The sequence below is a fragment of the Mytilus californianus genome, unplaced genomic scaffold, assembly GCF_021869535.1.
Source record: "Mytilus californianus isolate M0D057914Y unplaced genomic scaffold, xbMytCali1.0.p SCAF_13, whole genome shotgun sequence".
Taxonomy (NCBI): domain Eukaryota; kingdom Metazoa; phylum Mollusca; class Bivalvia; order Mytilida; family Mytilidae; genus Mytilus; species Mytilus californianus.
In genome coordinates, this window is record NW_026262615.1 from 10,005,883 (window position 1) to 10,020,265 (window position 14,383).

Sequence of the window (14,383 nt, forward strand, 5' to 3'; positions counted from 1 at the left end):
TCTGCGCTTTTAATTTCAGTAATAATCTTATATTTAAACTTGTTATATAAGCTTGCAGCAAAACTTTGAACTATGATAAGAGTTGCCGTAAACGTCAATTTTCAGCTATCTTGACAGACAAATGCATACCCTTTCCGTTCCTCGCGCTATTTATAGAAAGGTAAACAGACGACGAAAATTCACACGCAAATGTAGGCACAAACCAGGAATCTAATTTTGTAAGTATCTCGTGTAAAAGTGTAGAAGAAGGTAGGAAATTATTGATATTAAACACATTTTTTTAGGTTTTTTGCCAAAAATAAATGTTATTTCTAAAAATAACCGGGGGATCCATACTTTTCCTAAATCTAGAATATTTTCTTCATAAAATCATGTCGGATATATGTTGATCTGTTCTACATGTGCAAGGCGCGATCCTGGTAAAGATGGTATGTTTCGTCTAAGAAAAGGAGAATAAAAATAGCCGTGAACGTTCACGACGTTACACACATGCACATGAAATGTTTTTCTCCGTAGATTCAGATCAGCATAAACAATGAAATCGGCGCTTCGTAGAAGTGTCTTCCTAGTTCACCAGTTTGATATCGGTGTTTAAAAATCATTTTTATTTAATATTGTGTTTCAATTTCGTCGTCAAACACGAAGAAACTATAGTATTACTCTTCACATTGGATGGATTTGATAATATCGATAGAATTTCTGGTGTTTTGTAATTTAAATATGGGTTAATTCCCTTTCCAGGTAAAACTATTTGAGGCACTATGCGGGATAATAAATAATAAGTACGCTTCATTTAGAGTCGGCTAAGTATTCAAAAAAGGACAAAACATAAACTCTAGTTTGCTTTTAACCGACATTATTTGATACCCGATGTACTGTATTATGTACATTTAGTTCAACTAACAGAAGGAATGTAAGAAACAAATGCAATACTTAATTGAATCAAAGACATATAAAACAATATGTCTCTGATTGAATCTGTTTTGAAATAAAAAAAAAAATGCTACAACATGTATTATCAAAATTGCATATGTTAATTTCTGAAAAATTTATTACTTCTGTTGCATAAAATTATTATTAAAGCACAACCACTGAAATTTTAAACTAGTTAACTAAAAGCAGCAACCCTTCTAGTAAATACAATTACTTGAAATAACGTCTGTAAATGAGCAAAGCAGTTAAATGCCACATATGTGAAAAAAATCATGCAATACACAAACTGTATTTCTTCTTTGAATAAGGGTAAATTACTTTATTATACATTTACTGTTATGTTCGCAGGTCACATGTTGAAATGATCGAGATATATAGAGTAATCAGAACTTTCAATATATGAAAGACCTATGCAGTGAGGTAAGACTTTGATTTTTGTTCATGACCTAAGGGTTAACTGGGGCATTAAAATATTGTAATCCCTAGACTTCTACCGTTTCATTAGGAAAACCCTCTATAAAAAGTGAGGTGTCTTTTTGACTGTGTTGGATGTATAAATACACAGTCACATCCAGTTGGAATGGAGACTTTAAATATAATGCATTGAATGGAAATTGATTTGCTTTTTGAATATTAAAGAATCCTTGCAATAACTCATCACATTTCTGTTGTTGGTCTCTAACAAGGAAACATTTTGGCTTTTATCCAACATTTTAAGATTAATCGCTTATCAACTTCTGTTTAACAATTACTTATGTATCCATCACCTAATGCTATGTATAAAATTAAAAACAAGGCTTTCGGAAATCTGGAATAAGACTACATACATGTATGAGCATGCTATACCGTGTGATGTATTTTTAGTTCTCATAAACTTCCTGTTTACCAAATACTTATGGCAGGAGTATAATTTTCACATTGCAACTGGTTTGTAGTCCTGAATATAAATGAAATAATTGACACTAGACTTGATGCATGCAACAATCAATTATTCAATCAATCTTTTATTTATTAATACTATAGCAGTTAGTTTATTAAATGACACACACTGTTTTGATTGGACCAATTCATCAGGCTAACCACCTAAAATCCACATAAGCACACACACTTATTTTTGGTAAAAGCTAGGTATATATATGTATATGCAATATGTAGTGAGCTGTAATTTTACTTTCAGATAACAAAGGTGAAGACGTAAATCAAAAGATTCATAATTCTACAAGGTAAATATTATTTTAAAATGTCTGAATTATTTGTAGTATTTTAACATTTTAATGATAGAAGGTCTTATAAAATATTGACAACTGCTACAACCCAGAAATTTATCTTTGAAAGCGAATGGCCAAAATTCAACAATATTTGCAGTCTTCTGTAGGAGTGAAATAATCCTTTAGAACAGTTTTTAACAGATTAATTCAATGAGTTGAATCTAAAGAAAAAAAGGAAACTATTTTCATCTCTTTGGAGTTAATGTTTAATGCAGTTTGTTGTCCTTTATTTCATGAATGTGGTACAATAAAAAATGCAATTTAAAATAATGTCATGTAGTAAAATATGTATCGTACATGTAGTGGAACATCCTCTTCTTCTTGATTTTAGAAATATGTATCCGCAACTACAAGCACTTGGGTACAAGTTCTGTTTAGGAATAGCTGCACATTTGATAATTTTTAGCTCTTTATCTCAAGGACAGTGCCTTACTAATGGCATGGTTCTTGAATTGAATAAACTTAAGGAGTCACTGAGCGTTACAAACAAGTTTGTATATGTTTGGTGTTGTCAACTTCTTGGTATAGATCTGGACATGTCCAAAAACAGTATAACAAAAATGAACAAATCTATAAAAAATATTAGAATTAAAGAAAAAAAATTGCAAAAATCAGCAAGTAGTTTGGGGAAAGATAAACTTGGCAAATTTCTTCATGGCAAGTTTTTGCAATATCCAAATGAGCAACCACACAAAGTCTCTGAAACTAAACTATTAAAGACAGAATTGACAAAACAAGTCAACAGGTATAACAGCTTAATGAAACAAAACACTCTACTACAAAAATCTTACAGAAACAATATTCAGAATATGTTCAGTATGAAAAGAAAATTGCTTGATTTAAAGCATAGTTTTGCAAACAGATCAAAATCAGAATTTAAATTACTAAAGTCAAACAAAATACTGAAGAATTCAGCTAAACATGCAGAAACAAGTATGAAAGCAATGCAAAAATGTTTACAAAATGAAAAAGTACGGATCAGATATATGAATAATATAACACGGATGGAAAAGAAAAGAACAATAGAGAAATGTAGATATTGGGAAAACATTGCACAAAAAACAAGATACATAAAAGATCATTTACAAGCAAAACATGAGACTGAAGTAAAAATGTTGCAAGACCAGATACTTAATATGAGACAGGAACAAAAGGCAAACAAACATGAAATAAATAAAACTAAAGATGAGTTGCATTTCGTGTTGGATAATTTGAATGAAAAAACAACAGGTAGACTTGACTGTACCGGCACCTAATGGGAAATACACTTTTTCAACAGATACTAATTTATGCATCATGGAATTGTTGAATGCAAATGTCGCCTTTGAGAAAGTATCTTGTGTCATGTCAAGTGTCATGAAACTATGTAATGTTGACTGTAGGAATGACATTTTTCCAAAGAAGGACTATGTCTCAACTATCAGTGCAACAAGACTGTTTGTAAGTCAGGCTCATGCAGCAATTGTATGCTCTGAACAGGAAAACCAGACTTTATATACAGACGAAACAAAGAAAAACGGCCAACCATATGTGGTATTTGTCACGACAAATGAGGACAAGAAGCCATTTCTTTTAGGGTTACGTCAAATGTCAAACAAGGCTGCACAAACACAACTCGATGTATTTAAGCAAATCTTAGGTGATATTGAGTTGCGATATAATCAGGTGACAGCTAATGAAGTAAATAATCAATTGTCTATCAAAATTCTTCAAAATATAAAATGTACCATGTCAGATAGAGCTGCTACCCAGGTATCATTCAACCAACTCCTAGAATCTTATAGATCATCCATGTTACAAGAACATCTTGAAAATTATCACCTGTTGCAAAAACCTGACCAAATGTTGCTAAGCAAAATGTACAATTTCTTCTGCGGTTTACATCTCCTAGTTAATATTGCTGAATTAATGAACAGCGTGTTCAATAATTTCCACAAAGATCCCCCAGAAGGTACTGAACATCCTGAAATAAGTCTTAAAGGCGAGTCCTCCGTTTTAAATGCTGTTAGGATTACAAGTAAAGCATTAGCATCAGGCGCAGATGAAAAAAACGGCTCATATTTGGAATTTAAAACCTACCTTCAACGTCAACATATCAATAAGTATGAAATCAAACCTTTTCTCGGAAACCGCTTTAATGTTGTCTTCCACAATGCAGGAGCCATATACCACTTGAGAAATCATATCATTAATTTCTTGGAAAATGTTAAAGGCGAAGGAACGCCAGGTAAACTGAATCAGCTGCTAAAAGCCGTACTCTCTTGTGTGCAGAATGACACAATAATGGTAGGATGTCGCGCTCTTGGGCTTTTCAATAAATTCATTACCTCCCCATTGTGGAAAATACTTGAAGGGGATATACATATATTGCACATGAACCAGAAGTACCAACATTTAGTTAAATTTCTTGAAGATATTTCAACTGAAGTTGAGAAAGTTAAATTGTTCATGACAGGAGAACTCATACCATTTCCATCTGTTGATGTGAAAAAAGATGACATTTGGGCATCTCTTGTTCGCGATCACAATGATGAAACATGCGCTGCTTTTTTGATACAGATGTGTTCTGCTACTAGCAAGGCTTTGTCACAAAAAGTTAAAGATCATCTAGAAGATGGCCAACATACCAAATATGGTGTTGATTCCAGCACAACTTTCAATTCTGTCTTGCCACATAATAAATTACCAGAATTTATTTTTGGTCATTTAGATTGGTTAATTAAACACAGGCCCAATGCATCTCGACTTGCAAATGAGGCGCACATAGTTTACAATGTAAATAAAACGGGTGCATGGCTAAATCAGCAGACCGAACAACATGTCCAGGAACTTATCAATACTTCAAAATTGAAAATTAAAGAAATGAAAATAACTGAAAAACAAAGACTGTCTGATTTAAAAAATGAACTTGAAAGAATAAGTCGAGAGAAAGAAGAGGAAGCAAGAAAACTTCTGTTAAAGAAATGTAATGAAAAAAAGAAACTTGTAGAACACATTCTAAAATTAGGACTTTGGGACAATGCAAGAAAAGTCGATCAAGAACTGACAAAAATTAAATTTTTAAAGAACAAAAGAGAAATTTTAAAAACTCAAATAAAATTTAGGCAACTTGTATTAGAACAACCTGGTGAGAAAACCTTGTTCCAAGTTTCTCAGGTGAATAAAAAGCCAGTCACTATTTCCCAGTTGACAAAAAACTTGAAAACATTGATTAAAAAACTAGGTAGTGCAGCAGTTCCTACTCAGATCTTGGAACATACAATCGCTGAGGATTTACATGATTTTGGTAAATCATTTTGTTCATAAAAATAAAGTTTCTGAAAGTTTAGAATAATTTATTACCATCAGCTTATATTACTTTTAATAGAATACATTGTATTTTTCAGAAAATTACTGAAAAAAAACTTTGCTTAAAATATTTTATTCTAAACATTTCAATAAAATCTTTTAGTATTTATTTTTGAGTGTTTCTATGTTGATGTTTATGTCTTGAATGAAACTCAGCTAGTTTGTTGTGCAGTTTTCATAATATTTTTTTTCAAGATTTATAGATTTGAATTAATTACATGGTAATGTTGACAAATTTACATTATATAAGTCAACAACAGAAAACAATATTGGAAATTGTTTTCAAATTTTGTATTTATCAGAAATAAACAAGAACATTTTTATATATCCTTTGATCCTCCTGAATATACATGAAATATTTGCCAATGGACAGCAATGTATAATTTTTGCAAGATAAATTTTCCTGTTTTAAAAGATATGATGTATAAAATGATAAAAAGTGTATGTGTTTGTTAAAAATATATAAGTATAGAACAAATGGTAATTATTTGTACTATTTTATACTTTCAGGTGGTGCTGCTGAGCAATAAGATGGACCTAGCAGGCTAGCTATTTGATGGTGGAACTTTTTTATTGAGACTAAATGTAGAACATTGAAAAAAATTATTTTGTCATTTCTTTGTACATGTTGTATAAAGCCAACAAAAAACCAAAATAAAAGCATTTAAGTCTGAGATTTTAGTATGATTTTATCTGTTCTAGGCAAACAAGGCATTCATGATGAATTGCGTTTATATTGAATTACTTCCCTTTTTCACTGCTGTAATACCTGCCCCTGTATGTTCTCAAGTTTTATAATGATTAGAATTGTTTTATTTCAACCCAAACAGTTACAATCATTTACCATACTTTAACTGTTTAAGTAGTGAAACAACCACTGTCCTGCTAAATATGTTCAAGTTTTTTACAATGGCCTTTTATCTTTCATTTCATTATCATAATCTCTCTATATGTCATTTTTTAATCATTTAAAAAAGCTGATGACCACAACATAAGATATTAGTACACAGAAAAATAGTTTTAAAGTCAATGTATTCAAGTGATACACGTTTTTACACATTTTGTACATGTACATTCAGTTTTGCATTAAGGATAGAAATTTGGCAGAAAAAAATTGTATCGTAATCAAAGGCCGACACGTGCTAGGGGTCAAAGGTCAAATGATTGTCTGAAACAATGTACGTTAAATTTCTTCTGCAATAGGGTACATTCAAATAATACGTTGATATTAATTATGAAATACTTCTATATAAATCCCACAGAGTCCCTACTTGTAGATTGTAGAAGAAAATCTTTCTCATCAACTATTGCTAATTTCTGTATATGAATGATAATTTCTTTAATTCTGTATGCATTTAAACTGGTTCAGTCAAGTTTGATCAATTTTGATAAATCCCAAGTTATTTTAATTTGTCTTGTATAATTTCCCATCAATTTTTTTGAGATTTTGCATTTTCCATTAAATCTTTGGAGAAACAGATCATACCACTTAACCCTGTTGACTTCAATATCTAAATACTCTCGAAAGTTAAAATTTAAACCTGCCTCTTCTTTACCTCCTACTGGGTGGGGTGGTAAAATCTATATATCTCAAATGGGTCATTCATTCAAAAAATAAATTACATTACATGTATTTTTCATTATAATCCGTAATTTTGATTGGCTGACAGTAACTACAAGGCACTCCAAAATCATATTTTATTTCCGTATTAAACAAAACTATGACTGCACTTGCAACAATGCATTGAAAAACAAACAAAGCTTCATATAACTCTTAATTTCATTGTTGTAGCATAAAAATGTAATTATAAGAATTGAATTTAAATGCTTCTTTTTAGAATTTTATATGGTTGTAAAAGCGTTGATTGTGCACACATTTATAATAAAATGTGCTTCGGTCAACGCTTTTACACCCCAATAAAATTATAAAAAGAAGCATTCAATTCTTTAATCCATCCAAACTAGTACCCAAAATTAAAATTATTTCCCCAGTTTATTATTAAAGGTCAGACCTGCCAATTTTTGAAAATTCCCATGGGGGATTTAGTGCTTGACCAGATTTTTACGGGTTTACATTTTTGCGGCGTTTCTGTTTGCACTGTGTTATACTCTTGAAATAGTCTCATATCTCTTCTTTTTTTTCTTTTGGTATACTGATGATGAGCTAATAAGCCTTGATTTTTTATATTTGCATGATTCTTGTACTTATTAATTGGCAAAATAACTTAAGAATAGAGATTGATTGATTTGATTTTTGGTGTTTTAACGCCACATTTAAGCACCGCTTTTGGGCTATTTCGTGGCGGCCAGTTTTTATTGGTGGAGGAAGCCAGAGTGACCGGAGAAAACCACGACCTTCGATAGGAAAACTGACAATCCTAGTCAATTAAGATTGGAGTTGAGTGCACCCGCACGAGCGGGGTTCAAATTCACAACCTCAGTGTTGACTGGTTAGTGATTACAGTAGTAACTACTTAGACCACTCTGCCACCAAGGCCCCCTAAGAATAGAGACTAGAGGCTCTACAGAGCCTGTGTCGCTCACCTTGGTCTATGTGAATATTAAACAAAGGACGCAGATGGATTCATGACAAAATTGTGTTTTGGTGATGGTGATGTGTTTGTACATCTTAATTTACTGAACATTTTTCCTGCTTACAATTATCTCTATCTATAATTAACTTGGCCCAGTAGTTTCAGAGGAGAAAATTTTTGTAAAAGATTACTAAGATTTACGAAAAAATGGTTAAAATTGACTATAAAGGGCAATAACTCCTAAAGGGGTCAACTGACAATTTCGGTCATGTTGACTTATTTGTAGATCTTACTTTGCCGACATTTATCGTTTTTTACAGTTTATCTCTATCTATAACAATATTCAAGATAATAACCAAAAACAGCAAAATTACCTTAAAATTACCAATTCAGGGGCAGCAACCCAACAACGGGTTGTCCGATTCATCTGAAAATTTCAGGGCAGATAGATCTTGACCTGATAAACAATTTTACTTCATGTCAGATTTGCTTTAAATGCTTTGGTTTTTGAGTTAAAAGCCAAAAACTGAATTTTACCCCTATGTTCTATTTTTAGCCGTGGTGGCCATCTTGGTTGGTTGACCAGGTCACGCCACACATTTTTAAAACTAAATAACCAAATGATGATTGTGGCCAAGTTTGGTTTAATTTGGCCCAGTTGTTTCAGAGGAGAAGATTTTTGTAAAAGATTACTAAGATTTACGAAAAATGGTTAAAAATTGACTATAAAGGGCAATTACTCCTAAAGGGGTCAACTGACCATTTCGGTTATATTGACTTATTTGTAAATCTTACTTTGCTGAACATTATTGCTGTTTACAGTTTATCTCTATCTATAATAATATTCAAGATAATAACCAAAAACAGCAAAATTTCCTTAAAATTACCAATTCAGGGGCAGCAACCCAATAACGGGTTGTCCGATTCATCTGAAAATTTCAGGGCAGATAGATCTTGACCTGATGAACAATTTTACCCCATGTCAGATTTGCTCTTAATGCTTTGGTTTTTGAGTTATAAGCTAAAAACTGCATTTTACCCCTATGTTCTATTTTTAGCCGTGGCGGCCATCTTGGTTTGTTGACAGGGTCACGCCACACATTTTTAAAACTAGATACCCCAATGATGATTGTGGCCAAGTTTGGTTAAATTTGGCCCAGTAGTTTCAGAGGAGAAGATTTTTGTAAAAGTTTACGGACGACGGACGACTGACGACGGACGACGGATGACGGACGACGGACGACGGACGCAAAGTGATGAGAAAAGCTCACTTGACCTTTCAGGTCAGGTGAGCTAAAAACAGCAAAATTTCCTTAAAATTACCAATTCAGGGGCAGCAACCCAATAACGGGTTGTCCGATTCATCTGAAAATTTCAGGGCAGATAGATCTTGACCTGATGAACAATTTTACCCCATGTCAGATTTGCTCTTAATGCTTTGGTTTTTGAGTTATAAGCTAAAAACTGCATTTTACCCCTATGTTCTATTTTTAGCCATGGCGGCCATCTTGGTTGGTTGACCGGGTCACGCCACACATTTTTAAAACTAGATACCCCAATGATGATTGTGGCCAAGTTTGGTTTAATTTGGCCCAGTTGTTTCAGAGGAGAAGATTTTTGTAAAAGATTACTAAGATTTACGAAAAATGGTTAAAAATTGACTATAAAGGGCAATTACTCCTAAAGGGGTCAACTGACCATTTCGGTTATATTGACTTATTTGTAAATCTTACTTTGCTGAACATTATTGCTGTTTACAGTTTATCTCTATCTATAATAATATTCAAGATAATAACCAAAAACAGCAAAATTTCCTTAAAATTACCAATTCAGGGGCAGCAACCCAATAACGGGTTGTCCGATTCATCTGAAAATTTCAGGGCAGATAGATCTTGACCTGATGAACAATTTTACCCCATGTCAGATTTGCTCTTAATGCTTTGGTTTTTGAGTTATAAGCTAAAAACTGCATTTTACCCCTATGTTCTATTTTTAGCCGTGGCGGCCATCTTGGTTTGTTGACAGGGTCACGCCACACATTTTTAAAACTAGATACCCCAATGATGATTGTGGCCAAGTTTGGTTAAATTTGGCCCAGTAGTTTCAGAGGAGAAGATTTTTGTAAAAGTTTACGGACGACGGACGACTGACGACGGACGACGGATGACGGACGCAGGACGACGGACGACGGACGCAAAGTGATGAGAAAAGCTCACTTGACCTTTCAGGTCAGGTGAGCTAAAAACAGCAAAATTTCCTTAAAATTACCAATTCAGGGGCAGCAACCCAATAACGGGTTGTCCGATTCATCTGAAAATTTCAGGGCAGATAGATCTTGACCTGATGAACAATTTTACCCCATGTCAGATTTGCTCTTAATGCTTTGGTTTTTGAGTTATAAGCTAAAAACTGCATTTTACCCCTATGTTCTATTTTTAGCCGTGGCGGCCATCTTGGTTGGTTGACCGGGTCACGCCACACATTTTTAAAACTATATACCCCAATGATGATTGTGGCCAAGTTTGGTTAAATTTGGCCCAGTAGTTTCAGAGGAGAAGATTTTTGTAAAAGTTTACGGACGACGGACGACGGACGCAGGACGACGGACGACGGACGCAAAGTGATGAGAAAAGCTCACTTGACCTTTCAGGTCAGGTGAGCTAAAAAATGGCATAATAAAATAAAGAATACAAAATGAAGAACCCCCCTTTTTCCCCTCCAAAGACCTTTTCATCTTTCCACAATGCCTCAAAAGACCTAAACCTAAATGTCCTAAAGTTAGAAGGATGGAGACAGATCTTTAGTTAGTTATCAGTATTGAGAAAATTTGAGTTATCTTCGTTGGTATTCAAAGGTGCTCCTACCGGTGGAGGCTTATACACAGTAGAAGTGAATACAATATGGCAACGATTTTAAATCAGAACTGGTAGACAGAAACACGTCTAATTACAAAAATTGTCTCGGATTTCAAGATAAACAATGTTTCATAATGAGTTCATTACAGTTTTCGTCTTTCAGTTAATTACGTTTTGTCATGATACTACGTTGCAAATTGTGATCGTATGATAAATTGATTAAAATTGAAATGCAGACTGACCGATTCTATTTACAAATTAATTAATTTTTAGGATCATTATGACCCATTGGATAAACAGATTACCTGTAACAACAGATTATGACACCTGTTGTGACCGTTGATTAACTTGGGGTCGTTAACTTGTCATAAATATGTTGCCAGGTAAAATTATAGATTTATAGAAATTGATCAGAAAAACTTCAAAATTGGTAACCAACAATTATTGCGGGTAGATTTTGTGAAAATCAGGGTTTTGACTTGTTTTACGATCCCGATATCGGGATTCGGGTTGAGGTATGAAAATCTGGATGATACCACCAAAATTGGGATAGTTGGCAGGTCTGAAAGGTAAATTAAGGATATGCATGAATGAGACAGCAATCCACCAACACAATGAGACCATAAAATATATTGACCCTTGCTATAAATAGTCACCTGTCCATTGTGTATTCTATGATAGGCTGTGTTTTTCTCCTTCATTCTCATTTCAAGGTCAATAAAGGTCAACTTATTAGTACTGACTTGGAAATGATCATTTGTAAACAATACACCGGAAATCCTGAAAAGAAATATAGTTTAAATGGTTCATTCTTAGTTCTGTTATTGTAAGCAGTCACATAGGCAAACAGTTCATGCACATTCAAGAGGAAGAATTGATATAAAATTTGACATTATATAACATAGACAAGAGGCTGTCAGAGCGACAGCAAACCAGTTTTTTTAACAATTATTTGTGTCCTGGCATTTTTCAATATCACAAGGACCATAACTCCTGAACGGTATAAGTAACAATCATCGATATTGAACTTGACATCCATTTTGTCATCAGTAACAAAGCTTTGGCTGAACAGTTCATGAGTTAAAGCACGGACACGTCTGGAAAGACCATTTTTCAGTCTTTCAAGAACCATAACTCCTAAAAGGTGAAAGTGAAAATTGTCAATATTGATCTTGACCTCAATTTTGTCATCAGTAACAACATATTAAAATTTGAAAAGCTTTGGTTGAATGGTTCATGAGTTAAAGCAATGACACAACTGGAAAACCCATTTTTCAATCTTTCAAGAACCATGACTCCTGAACGGTGAAAGTGAAAATCGTCAATATTGATCTTGATCTTCATTAAGTCATCAGTAACAACATATTAAAATTTGAAAAGCTTAGGCTGAACGGTTCATGAGTAAATGCACGGACACTGTTTGGCAGCCGCCTGCCCGAATTCCCCCCCCCAGCCGTACATCCCCAAATCAATATCCGATTTTTTTCCTTGGGAAATCCTGTTAAAAAGTCCATTTAACATAATATATAACAGTTTTTCATAATTTAGTCTGATTTTTAATGTATTATCAAAAAATATGTGTGAAATCATGTTTATGATAATGCATTAGATTCTGTAACAGGAAATTGAACAGAATGATTTACATACCTGTTGTAACATTCCAATGGTAAGTTTTTTCCTTTTTTTGGTTCAGCACACCATTCAAAACTGTAAAAAAATAATCAGAGTACACTCAACAAAATATTCACTAGTATAAATTGCAATTTTTCCTGTGTCCCATTTTTTTTATATTCCAATTGGAATTAGCAACACAAAAAAGTTTAAGCAATCCAATTTCTGGATCAGCCCCTGAAACTAACTCTTCTATAGACGTATATGGAATAAGTCTGCCATTCCAGTAACTCAAATACGTCCCCTTAAACTTTCTCTTCTATAGACGTATATGGAATAAGTCTGCCATTCCAGTAACACTCAAATACGTCCCCTTAAACTTACTCTTCTATAGACGTATATGGAATAAGTCTGCCATTCCAGTAACTCAAATACGTCCACTTAAACTTACTCTTCTATAGACGTATATGGAATAAGTATGCCATTCCAGTAACAGTCAAATACGTCCCCTTAAACTAACTCTTCTATAGACGTATATGGAATAAGTCTGCCATTTCAGTTACACTCAAATATGTCCCCTTAAACTAACTCTTCTATAGACGTATATGGAATAAGTCTGCCATTTCAGTTACACTCAAATATGTCCCCTTAAACTAACTCTTCTATAGACGTATATGGAATAAGTCTGCCATTTCAGTTACACTCAAATATGTCCCCTTAAACTAACTCTTTTATAGACGTATATTGAATAAGTCTGCCATATCAGTAACACTCAAATACGTCCCCTTAAACTTACTCTTCTATAGACGTATATGGAATAAGTCTGCCATTCCAGTAACTCAAATATGTCCCCTTAAACTTTCTCTTCTATAAACGTATATGGAATAAGTCTGCCATTCCAGTAACACTCAAATACGTCCCCTTAAACTTACTCTTCTATAGACGTATATGGAATAAGTCTGCCATTCCAGTTACACTCAAATACGTCCCCTTAAACTTTCTCTTCTATAAACGTATATGGAATAAGTCTGCCATTCCAGTAACACTCAAATACGTCCCCTTAAATTTACTCTTCTATAGACGTATATGGAATAAGTCTGCCATTCCAGTAACTCAAATACGTCCCCTTAAACTTACTCTTCTATAGACGTATATGGAATAAGTCTGCCATTCCAGTAACACTCAAATATTGGTCTCCTCCCTCTTCCTGGTCTGTCATTTGCAGCATAATCATGTTCATCAAAGACTTCAGGCTCACCTATAATTAACAGTGTATGTATCAGACATTTAAGAATCAAAGTACTTATGTGCACTTAAAGTGCAGATTGTATGCATTTTCCAAAGTGAACTTAAAGTTAAGCATTTTGGTGTATCAGCAATGGAAGGCATATTTTTAATTGAAGACATCTTCTTTGTCCATATTAGTATTTTATTCAACAACAATTATGAACAAAGGAAGAGAACTCAAATTATAATATTAATTCTAATGGCTATTCTAAGAACAGATAAAATCACGTTAATATGTAATTTTCAATAAAATAATTTTCTTGAATGGTGTGATTATCCGCATACACACCACTTTGTTACTTAAATTTCCGAGTATAAATTACAATGATAAATTGCTTAAAATTTACATGGATACAATGCAGGGCTTCCAAAATTTCCTGACGACAGCCGGACATTTTTCAAAGAAATATTTTTGACGGTCAATGATCAGCTGGATACTTAAATGTAACTGAGAGGATGCATAAATTGATATATGTGTCTAAATAATTAGTAGTGTTATATGCAATAAAATTATTTATAACTGTTTTGTTTTCTTCATTCTAAAAAT

The 14,383-nt window shown here is 33.3% G+C and overlaps 2 protein-coding genes and 1 long non-coding RNA gene across 3 annotated transcripts in view; 2 read left to right on the forward strand and 1 right to left on the reverse strand.

Annotated features, from left to right (window-relative positions):
- The window catches only part of LOC127723140 (structural maintenance of chromosomes flexible hinge domain-containing protein 1-like), a 121,136-nt gene that overhangs the window by 77,077 nt on the left and 29,676 nt on the right, over positions 1-14,383 (reverse strand). Inside the window, exons 11-13 of the mRNA XM_052229641.1 lie at positions 13,687-13,807; positions 12,586-12,645; positions 11,595-11,718 (exon numbers count right to left, since the gene is read on the reverse strand). Of these exons, the coding sequence (XP_052085601.1) occupies positions 11,595-11,718; positions 12,586-12,645; positions 13,687-13,807 (305 nt within the window). The remainder of the gene's footprint in view (positions 1-11,594; positions 11,719-12,585; positions 12,646-13,686; positions 13,808-14,383) is intronic.
- LOC127723152 (uncharacterized) lies at positions 83-6,223 on the forward strand. The gene is made up of 4 exons (XR_007991905.1): positions 83-218; positions 1,282-1,353; positions 2,111-2,156; positions 6,060-6,223. It is a non-coding gene; the product is annotated as an uncharacterized LOC127723152 (long non-coding RNA).
- On the forward strand, positions 3,579-6,053 carry LOC127723142 (uncharacterized). The gene has a single exon (XM_052229643.1). The coding sequence runs from the start codon at positions 3,789-3,791 to the stop codon at positions 5,505-5,507; it is 1,719 nt and encodes a 572-aa protein (XP_052085603.1). The 5' UTR covers positions 3,579-3,788; the 3' UTR covers positions 5,508-6,053.

Excerpts from the sequence above, each read along its gene's own strand:
- LOC127723142 (XM_052229643.1), top strand. The coding sequence starts at position 3,789 with ATGTCAAACAAGGCTGCACAAACACAACTCGATGTATTTAAGCAAATC.